Raw genomic sequence first — 12,045 nt, forward strand, 5'->3', positions numbered from 1 at the left:
TCGCTCATCAGAATTTGACTATAATAATAATACGTTTAACATTTGGTATTGCTATTTTTATTTCATATTTTGTAGAACTTACAAATCTTTTATCAACCAACTCTACATACAGAGGCTGTTCACACATTTTTTAGACGATGTATATTGTATTCACAAAACTAAATTACATAAAATTCTTGTGTTTTAAGGGGACTCATAATCCTTAAAACCCATAAGATGTTCGAATAGGTGACTGTCGCAAGAATTGGGATAACTTATTTATTTTAAAAGCAATTACTACCAACTTTTTGCAGCTGACTACATAATATAGCTGTTTTCTGAAATAGTGATCAGAAAGTTTGTGTTGCCACAAATATTTTTATAATTTAATCCGCTTTGTGACAACATTTTTCGTCATGTTTCCAACTTGCGCGCACAGTTTAAAACATTCTGTTTCATAATTTAATTTCATATTTAATACATAGCTTTTATAACATTTAAAAACTACTGTGAACCTAAAATTCTAAAAATTTCATGTTAAATTTTTATTTTATTTTGAGCTGAGTTTATAAAATGTATTTTATTAAAAAAATTTTAAATGTTTTCGTCCATAAAATTTGTCAATAGTAAAATATTCATCAGACTGTTGGTTCAGTTAGAAAATAGTGCCCATATAAAAAATTCCATCCAATTTCAAGTATGTACCATTAGCCATTTTTAAAATATCATGCGCGCAAGATGGAAACATCGCGAAATATTTTGTCACAAAGAGAATTAAATTACAAAAATATTTGTGGCAAAACAAACTTTCTGGTTACTAGTTTCCAATGCAGCTATATTGTGTAGTCAGCTGTAAAAAGTTGGAAGTAATTGCTTTTAAAATAAATAAAATATCCCAATTCTTGCAATAGTCACATATTCTAAAATCATGAGGGGTTTAAGGTGTATGAGTCCCCTTAAATGTTCTATTTGATATCCCGTATTCTGAACTATCTTTCGACACCGCAATTTCCAGGATAATAATGCCTTTTGAAGTGGCAGAAGAGGTATTCTATCCCATTCCTCCCGAACAGCTTTCCAGAGTCCTGTTAGCGTTTCGGGACAACATTTGGATAATGCAGTTTTTAAAAGTCCGAAAGCACAATCGTTTTTGGATAACGGAATGTGCATATTTCTCTTCGGAAGGAGCGTCAATGTAGCCTTCGAACCACTGGTTTGTTAAATTCGCCATTTTGAATAAAAATAAAACCTTTCAAGCCACAGACGATAATCTTGACTTTTAAAAACATAGTAGAATTGCAATTACTTCTTTTACAGCAAACGATTTTTTATTACCGCTTACCGAAATCTTCTAAATATGTGCGAACAGCCTCTGTAGTTGCTTTTTGCGATTTTCCTCATATGTAACGTGAAAGCGAGTCAATTTCTTTTAGAAGAAAGAAAGCAAGAAGGCATTCCTCTTAGGCAGATAGCCCGCAGGTGCTATAAAATAATACAATCGGCTTATCTAGTGTAAACTCTGTCTCATAACATAATCGTTTGAACGAATATGCTATTCCGTTCAACAGCTTCAGATTTTTTTTTTTTTTTTTTTTTTTTTTTTTTTTTTTTTGTAGTCCCAGAACTTGCTTTCTTTGGCCTTGCCAATCGCATGGAACCATCTATAACTGGTATTGTGAACCAACAGTTCTTGACTTACTGATACAGATTTTACTCACAGAGATCTACTAATAGAGATTTTACTGGCGATTACTTCTCCCAATACGTTGAATAAAAATGAATCTGAATGAATATATAGAGTTATTAGGCTATTTTGAAACAGCAGACGGGGAAAAATGTGCAATGCCCCGACTGGAACTCGAACCTGGACCTCTCGAATACACGACGAGTATGCTAGTGAGTGTGTGATTATGGTAAAGCCTCGAGGGCTATCTGCCTAAGAGGGGGGATGCCTTCGTGGAGGACTTTCTAAGGGAAACTGGCTCGTATACACGTTACACATGGAGAAAATCACGAATCTTGTACTTTTATGTCTGGTGCAAAATGCTTCCATTTTTCTTCATTAGGATGGATAAGGATGAGGAACGGGGAACGGGGGCACTATGCCTCTACCATACGGTTAATTAGTATAGCACCACGTCCACCATGATCTAGAGAACCCTTAAGACTACACTAATTCAAATACGTGAGTACATTATTGAAAATGAATGATTGATTACAAACAATTGTGGTATACCTTGGCAGTAAAATTGTAGCATTTGTGTAAATAACAAGTTACGGTACATTTAACATAGTACAATGTAAATACGAAGTCATATATGTTATTGCATAAGACTTCTAACAAGTGATATATCATTATACTTAATACATGACACAGCGCGAGGATAAACTCCCGAGGAGAAGTCAAACATATAACTATAGAGAGACTATAATATGATAAAAATACGGTTCAGTACGATAAAAATCCAGTATAGGATGACAAAAATACAGTAGTTTACAGCAGATTAGAGTAATGATGAATACGAAGGTATGGACTAATATGTTTGCGGTAAAATACATTGAAAATATTATGCCAGTTAAAAATAGACGTGCATATGGCATGATACAGTTTAAATATTTGTAGTATACCTTGGCAATAAGGAATTGTTGCATTTGTGTAAATAGCAGATTACGATACATTTAACATAATACAATGTAAATACGAAGTCATATATGTTATTGCATAAGACTTCTAATAAGTGATATATGATTATACTTAATACAAGATACAGCACGAGGGTAAACTTCTGAAGAGAAGCCAAAGATATAGTTGTAGAGATATTATGGGTTGATAAAAATACAGTACAGTATGATAAAAATGCAGTATAGGATGATAAAAAGACAGTAGTTTACAGCAGATTACAATAATGATGAATACATCGGTATAGACTAATAAGTTTGCAGTAAATTACATTGAAAATATTAGGATGGAGCATGAGAAAATCTCGGGGTGAAGATCGTAGGTGGGATAACACAGTCCAGCTGAATTGTCAGATTTCTGAGAAAGTATATACATGGCCTTCCATTTCTCAAAACGCACTGTCCAGAAACAACATTCTGCATGGATTGTCCGCAGTCTTCATGTTAAAACGTTTAAGGGCTTTGCAATAGCAATTGGAATTTGAGGTAACTTTCACCAACCAATCGAGTAAACAAGATGATCAAAGAAGGCAGTCAAGAAAACCTTTCCAGTCGCTCGGCCGCCCGAGTGTGCTAGCGTTACACCACGAAGGCAAATGAAAGAAGAGAGAAAATACCTTACATACTACTCCTTTTAGGCCCATATCACACACGCATTTGTTTCACACGAACAACTGTTTCGGACAATATTTTTGCCTGGTTTACTACTGAAAGAAAGACGCGCGATTTTTTCCTTCCTTTCGAAACAAATTGCAAATTGTTCGTTTTCAACCAATCAGCTATCAGCTTCGATTGTTATCAGCTTGTTTGTAACGGAGAACCAGTTTTTCCTGTGTCAACCCTGTGACGAATTCGAAAGACAAGAGCGTAAATAAGTTTATTTCGGTTCTTTCTACGCTATATGTAATAAATAAATAAATAAATAAAAATAAATAAACGTATAAAATATTGTTCTCACAGTAGGGTGAATAAGTTCCCGTTTAGATGAAAGTTTTTGTTTGGATATAGTTCAAGATGAGGGTAGGCTCAAGATGAGGCTGTCTTCAGTAAATCGAATCTCTAAGCCGGTGGTTGCCGGATTGAGCTGTGTCCGAGCAGGATGCTCTTCGTAAGGTAACGGCGAACCCGGCTACCTCGCTGTAAATCTCTTGGCCGAGATATTAATATCGCTCTACGCAAAGCGAAGCAAAAATTTGCTCGTGGCGGAGCTAGAAAACCCGAGAGAATGTTTTTCTCTATACTTACTGCAAATAACTCTCACTTTTTTCTCTCTCTGGGACTGCATTCCATGATTTTGTTCCAATTGTCCTGGGAGTGTCGGAAAAACTTCCAGGATCCTTATTTGTCCGTAATTTTTAGATGCGCCTCTTGATTGGCGAGAGCGCTTTAATTAAAAACTGGATATGATGAAGACAACCTCGGAAAAAGTTCGCTGGAACTTTTCGATTCCAACTGGGGGTATCAAACCGGGTGGTCTGAGACACTGAACCTTTATAAACTGATGAAAGGGAACTGAACAATGTCTTTTTTCGAATAACTATAAGAGGAACAAAAAATCTGAGATTGTTTTGTGACTACTGGTCACTTCCTCTTTCCGAGAATTCACTAAGAAATGCTCTGTCCGTGGGAACTTTCGAGGTGGTCATTCCTTTTCTCAGAACTTTGTGGTGGACGATAAAATAGCTTAAAACGTTACAACCCCAAAGCGATCTGTGGTGACTGGCTGTTGTAACAAAACAGAAAAATTGTTCCAAACAGAAAAAATTGTTCCAAACAGAAAAAATTGTTCCAAACAGGAAAAAATGTTCCAAACAGTTGTTCTACCGAATGCGTGATAGCGGCCTTAAAGGGCAACTAGAACTGAGGGTATCCAGTCGCCGAATCCTGGTGATGAGGAATCATCATCCACCACATTTTAGTTCGGGCGCCTTTGTAGAATCATTTTAGAATTTTTCGAACCAAGGAAATGAAAGAAATCCACAACGCCCTCGCCGGGACTCGAACCTAGACCTCTCGAAAAACCCATCGAGTGAGCTACTATTACACCACGAAGGCATGTAGAAAATACCTTATATACTCCCCCTTTTAAAGAGAGACTGGCGATTAGGGGACCAAATCGCCAAATTATGGTGGTGAAGAATCATGATCCACTACCTTTCTTTTTAGTTTCAGTACCAATATAGAGACATTAGATTTTTTTGAAGCAATTCTATATCAAAAATGTGTAATGCCTTCGCTGGGACTGACCTCTCGAATACGCGCCGAGTGTGCTACCGGTACAACACGAAAGCATGCAGAAAGGCGGGACAAAATGCCTTTATAAACGAAACAAATGATTATTTAGGGTGATACAAAGCAACCTGAATATGAATGATTACAACATTAACGCGCACACAAAAGGAAATATCAATGCAGCAAACAAAATTTTAGAAAAAACAATGCCTTATAAATGTTGATAACAATAGAGGATGTGATCCTGCCCCTGAACTCATAGACACGGTTTCATGCTCTAAATAAAGTGAGTGATTAACAAGATTTCTGTGGAATTATATTTTAGGAAATTTCGGATAATGCATGGAAGATTTATAAAATGGTACGTAATATACAGGGTGTTCAAGTCCCGGAATCATTTTTGATGTTTAATAACTCATAAAATAATGAAGATATAAACGAACTTATGGCATTTATTGATGGAATAACTTATATATTTTCCTTTTCAGGTTTGAATATCTTTACTTTTGTAAATATCGTCTGCGCGTGTGGTTCATTTCAGATAATTTCATTTTCCAGTCTAAATATCTGTACTTTTCTAAATATCGTCTGCTTATTAATTACATTTTTCTGTCTTTTGTTTTTGGCAACTATTGCAATGTTATGTTTACTTTTCAGCCACATGTCTTTTTGCAACAAGTTGGTGCACCACCTCATCGGGACACCATCGTTCGTAGTTCTTTGAATGACCATTTTACAGGAAGATGGATTGGGCGAGGAGGTCCAATTCCTTGGCCACCCAGATCACCTGATATAACGCCGCTGGAGTTTTTCCTTTGGGGATTTGTAACGGACAACGTTTACAGGAGGAGAGTGTCGAACATGGATGACCTAAAAGCCAGAATGACAACTGCAATAGCCTCTGTGGATGCCGACATGCTTGCCGGTACCTGGCGTGAAATTGAATATCGACTTGATATTTTCCGTGCGACGAAGGGGGCACACGTGGGCGTTCATTGAAAAGGGTCACGAAACTTTTTGAGTCTATTTAACCATTTATATTATTGATATTAATCTATCTTTATTATTTTATGAGTTATTAAACATCAAAATGGGTCCGGGACTTTATAAACACCCTGTATATTTAAGACATTAATGAATACACTTCTCCCATTCGATTCTTCTACCAACACATTTACAAACATCTTTCCAAATTCCTGACGCTTTAAATGATAAATGCAACTAAAAAATTTAAGACAAAAAAAATTTCTTACAGTTCGAAAAGATGTGTTAAATTTCGGAAAGGTGAATCTTCTAGTTTCGTTAAGTTGTTGTCACTCAGGTACCTGCAACAAAAAAGAAAATATTTTATTGGATTATTCATAAAGTATATTTTAATATTCAGTAAAATTGTACAAACAGATTAGCAGTACAATAAACTACATATATTATTCTTTTTTCTGATAAATATATTAAAAAGTGCTCCTGAGTAACATCAGTTGTGAAGTATTCGTATAAATCTTTCAGAATTGTGAAATGAAATTATTTATGCTAGCATGAAAATATTTCCACTTAACGGCCAAAGTCACTCTTACCGCCATGACAATATCAAAATAGATTTTATCAACTATTCCAAATGCGGTAATTATAGAAAGAATACCCCTGTTAAGCAACAAAATATCTATTTAATATAGAAATGAAATGCATTTTTGGTCAGTATTGTAATCACCAAAAATTCCGAATATCATATTTCAACGAAAATATCCATTTTGACCGCTATCGAATGCAATTTAACGATGTATTTCCGTAACATCTGTACGTAAGGACAGAATAAAGGACTCTTTTTTTTTCCCAAACGAATTACAAAACTGATTTAAAATGGATTCAAAAGAGATATTTTTCGTGATGTCTGTATGCACGTATATATCTCGCATAACTTCAAAAAGGAGTAGCCTCAGAACGTTTAAACTTTGTACATAGGACTGCTATAACATGTAGTTATGCACCTCCCTTTTTGGTTGCAATCGGCGGTACCAAACTTATATATATATATGATGTCTCAGCTTTAGTCGTAGCTTAAATTATCAGACGATAAGTTTAAAAAACAGGATCCATTTATTATTGGTCAGGGGAAATAGCAGTTACAAATATCAGATATCCGGAGTAAATAAAAAGAATTACTTATAACTTTTTGTATGAAGTTTACTGCATCGTGACATTTAAGAAAAGCCCCGATATTCCTTTTGCGAGTCCTTTTATAGCCTCTGGAAAGGCGGAGCTTCCAAGAAATGACGTCAGCCTCGTCAGCCAATCCAGTTCGCTTTAAATATTTCCAGAACATTCTAAAACTGCACGTGTAGAAAAGGCGGGAAAAACAACTTGACTACGGGGCTGTGGATTTAATTCCACGTACTTTCAAATAAGAGAACGTCGCCATTAAAAATGAAACGAACATACAGTTAGAATTTAAGTGTATTCTTGACTATGGAATTTTATTATTACAAATATATATATATATATGCTACACACTTCTGTTATTCGGCTCGATGAGCTGAGTTATTTTATTGTTAGATGTTGATAAATTGTGCAGGCGTTTGCTTTAAAAATGATTAAATTATGTTGTTCTTATGTTCCGGTTAAAGTTTTTAAGCCTTTAATAATTTTGAAGCATAAGAATCCAATAGTTGAAGAATTATCAATAATTTAAAAGTTGTTTAAGTACGGATAAGTGTGCGTGTTGAGTGCGGCGTCAGACCCAAAGGGCTATTAGTCTCAAAATGGCATTTTGCGTCGTTTCACTTTCTGCGTTGATTCACTTTTCAAACTGTTGCCACAAAATATTATCGCCATGTATTATATTTAAAGAAACTGAATAATGAAAAATCTGCATGAATGTTTCTCGTACTGTGAAAAAACAACAGTACCTACAGCCATCCAGTTTTGAATAACTTAGCCCTCCAACCGAACATGGGCACTGGGTAGCCCGAATTTTTAATTTCGAATTTTCTTTATTATCAGTTTTATATTTTGTAACACTTTTAACGATTTTTTATGAACAAACTCAACGATTTCAAAGTGATCAATGGCAACACTGTACAGGAAAAGAAAAAAAAAAAAAAAAAAAAAACTTTTTATCTCCAGCGCGTGAGACCGAGCATTGGAAATTCTAAAGATATGCTCATTTTAAAATTATTTTGCGATATTGCTGCTGAAATGTATTTTATGGTTTAAGTGCGAAGAGCACGATGTTTAATAAATAAAGGTAACACACAGAACGTTAAAAAAAACTCCCCTTTAGGCGTAATGTAAATTCTAAAAGCTTTTAGATTTCATTTTTTTTTTATGAATGATTTCTATTTTTATGAATGAATTCGGTCATGATAAAATTATTTATTCCCCAATAACTAATTAAAATGACTATTAAATTACGTGAACACCGACTGATGAGTAACAGTAACTGATAAAAGACATCACTAATTAATGATTGATTGACTAATAATTGACCAGTCAGATAATACTGATACGTCAAGAATCCACTAAGTAAAAACGAATTGATTATAAATTATCATCGTGACAAGTTGCTGATAACAGAACTTGTTGAATTCTGTCGTGATTACTCTCGGACGTGAGAAAATCCTCTATCTGACCTGCGTCTAAGGACCGAAATTTATTGAACACTATCACTGCTTAATGAAACCGTGTAATTTCCGAGAAATAAGGAACATTTATGACAACAAGAATATATACGTTTATCTGCTATGTATTAACCCTTTCCGACACGCTACCTTTTAAAATCGAAGTTTTGATAAAAAAAAAAAAAAAAAAAAAAAAAAAGTTAGGCAGTCTAATTAGGCCTAGAGGAGTACACAAGTAAAATTTTGTGAAGATAGCACTTATCGTTTTAATTCTGTGGGTGTGCCCAAAGTGGCACACTGATTGAATAGAGCTTCGAAAAGAGTGCTAAAACGAGCATTGTTGTCAATGAACTGACCGATGAGATGCGGAGAAACAAATAAGACAAAGAAAGAATACAGACATAATTGACCAGTCAGATAATACTAATAGTCAGATACAGACAAAGAATACAGACTCTCAGTTGACCTAGATGATCGGTGAGCCCGGTTTCATTTTAGGCAAGATTTCAAGGTAAAAATTTAAAGCTAATATAGAATAAGGAGATTAGCATACAGCCAAAAAATAACATATAAATTTCTTTTCCAACAATTCCTTTTATACCCTAAAAAAATCCAGAAGATGTCTTTGAAAAATGAGGGTCTTAAAAAACTAAACATGGCTAAAATATATGGACTTGTTTGTGTTGAGCTGCCATCTACTATAAATAAAGAAGGTTCAGAGTAACCTATAGTAACCTATAAATTTTTTTTTATTCAACTTTTCTGTGCGTACAGAAGGAAATGTTTAGGTGCGTCCAGACCGGACACACTGTGCCGCAAAGGGTTAACCCAACCAAAATTTTTGAAGGTACCTGAAATCGAGCCAGTTTTATTAGCCTTGAGCGAGATGACACATTTCTCCCGAGCAACCCATTCTGGTACAGCAACGCCATATCTATGGAATATGACTACGAAAGGCTTGTCGACAATGGCCGACCTCATTCAAGACAAATGACCACCTTCTTCAGAAGTCTGCATCATAAATCTCCTAACTACGTACTTTTTTAGCCTCTCTGTCTTCATTCTATCTTTCATCCACGTCTTCAACTTTCCAACAATCTTCACGTGGTGAAATGCAGGGTGTTCTAACCTCAACCGCGTAATCGATTAAATGGCTCCTGGGAAGACTTTTAAAGAGGAGTTATAAATGAAATGGCAGTGCAGGCAAGATGTCTACCCATAAGGAGAAGCCAAAGGCCTTTTTCTTTCCCACTTACTTCTTCCCCCCCCCCCTCTCGAAAGGATTCAGGAATTCACTAAAGTGCTTCTCATATTTTCGCGGAGAATGCCATCATTAATATCGTCGGAAGTCAGAATATTCTATCGTGGTGGCAGTGACTCGAAAGGATTGCCATTTATCTGTATGTATGTTGTGATGATCTTCAACCTCTTAGCTACATCTTACTTCAGTGCCCAAAATAGCAAAATAAATTATATCCATAGGAGATAACAGTAGCATTGCTAGAAAAGATAAAAGCGGTTTAAATGGGTAAGTTTTTATAGCATTTAAGATAAGCAGGTAGGTATGTACTCGTTAAAACATAGACAGGTTTTTTTTTTAAACTACGAATCTTCCTCTTTAACACGTTAAACGCCATGTCATCGAACTATAAGTGATGGTAAAGTTACTGGATATTAGTGAAAGTTTTATTGAATCCTTAACAAGGTTTTATGAATAATTTAGTTAATTCTTAATAATAATAAAAAAAATCTGAAAGGTTTCAGATTTTAAATTACGTTCAAAGGGGCATTTTTTTAACATTTTGTGTGCTACGTTTATTTATCAAATACCACATTCTTCGCACTTAAACCATAAAATTAAGTTCAACAGCAATATCGCAAGATAGTTTTAAAATGAGCTCATCTTTAGAATTTCCGATACAGACTCACGCGCTGAAGATAAAAATGCTTTTTTCTGTACAACGTTGCCATGGCTCGCTTTGAAATCCTCGAGTTTGTTAATCAAGAATTCTTTAAAATTTTACAAAATATGAAATCGATAATAAAACAAATTCCAAATTTGGACTTTCAGATGCCCATATTCGCAGTAGGATGACGTCATTCAAAATTGGATAGCTCTAGGTACCGTTGTTTTATCACAATGCGAGAAACATACATACATTCTTCATTATTTAATTTCTTCAAATATAATACAGGGCGATAACATTGGGAGGCATCAGTTTGAAAAGTGAAACGGACATTCATACTGATTCGACGTAAACCGCATTGTTTTCGCACGCCTTTTGAGTAATAAAAATTCATGCATTTAAAGATTAACGTTCTTAGTAGCTTAGTAGACAGTAAAACAAATAATAAGTGTAACTACTGATTATACTGCATGATACTGTGAACACTTGTACGAATATTTCTGTGGAAAATTCCAGAGTTCTGAAATATTTCTTTTCATAAAAATAAAATGTTATTGACTTATCATCCGAGTCCGTTTAATCTATTACAATCCCTTACGCACAGAACAATATTACCGAACTAGTCGTGGACACACATAATCACAAGATGCACCTGCTTTGTAAAGCAAGAAAGGTGGGATAATTACACACAATATATACAAAGCAGGAATAATGGAATAAGGAAATACAGAGGCTGTTCGCACATTTTTTAGACGATTTTGGTAAGCGGTAATAAAAAATCGTTTGCTGCAAAAGAAGTAATTGCAATTGTACTATGTTTTTAAAAGTCAAAATTATCGTCTGTGGCTTGAAAGTTTTGTTTTTATTCAAAATGGCGAATTTAACAAAGCAGTGATTCGAAGGCTACATTTATGCTCTTTCCGAAGAGGAATATGCATACTCCGTTATCTAAAAACGATGTGAGAGTCATGGTTTTGTGAGATCTAAAGCATCGATAGGTAATATCATCAACAAGAAAGGGGAAAAAAAACCTCAAATTGGAGCCTCAAAGTGGGACAAAAATTCAAACAAGTATCCAAGGAAAAAAACGGACATCTTCGACTATTGCAAAGGTACGTTGTTTAAAAGAAAATCCTCCTAGTCAAAGGACAGTTGCAAAATCATTAAAATGTTCGGTGTTCTCTGTAAATAAAATGATAAATGTTGATTTAAATCTTAAGAAAGCGAAAAAACGAAATGTGCATCGTCTTCTTCCAAAGCATATCGCTCAACGCAGGACACGCTGCAGAATTCTATATGAGAAACACTTATCCAAAGAAAAATGAAAATCAATTGTCACAATAGATGAAACATGTGTGTATTTAAATGATTGTAACAAAAAAAGAGCCATTTATTATCATAAAAGGGGAGAAAAAATTTAAGTACATGGTTCAAAGAATCGAAAGAAAATTTTTCTAAGGGATTCATGATTGTTGCTGGTTTTTCTTATAATGGCAAGTTGAAAATAAAGAGAGTGCAAAAAAATGTCAAGATTAACTCCAAATACTATCAGGAACATATTTTATCGCTAATGTTTCTGAATGAAATACCATCGCTTTACCCACAGTGCCATCCATCGGTGAGACTCCATCAGA

At 34.8% G+C, this 12,045-nt stretch overlaps 1 protein-coding gene across 1 annotated transcript in view; it reads right to left on the reverse strand.

Annotated features, from left to right (window-relative positions):
* Positions 1 to 12,045, reverse strand: part of LOC118184723 (uncharacterized) — a 585,346-nt gene that overhangs the window by 215,682 nt on the left and 357,619 nt on the right. Inside the window, exon 2 of the mRNA XM_085812207.1 lies at positions 6,144 to 6,215. Within this exon, the coding sequence (XP_085668333.1) occupies positions 6,144 to 6,215 (72 nt within the window). The remainder of the gene's footprint in view (positions 1 to 6,143; positions 6,216 to 12,045) is intronic.

This window comes from Stegodyphus dumicola, chromosome 2, assembly GCF_044657685.1.
Source record: "Stegodyphus dumicola isolate Sdum_Otavi_A_Nest chromosome 2, ASM4465768v1".
Taxonomy (NCBI): domain Eukaryota; kingdom Metazoa; phylum Arthropoda; class Arachnida; order Araneae; family Eresidae; genus Stegodyphus; species Stegodyphus dumicola.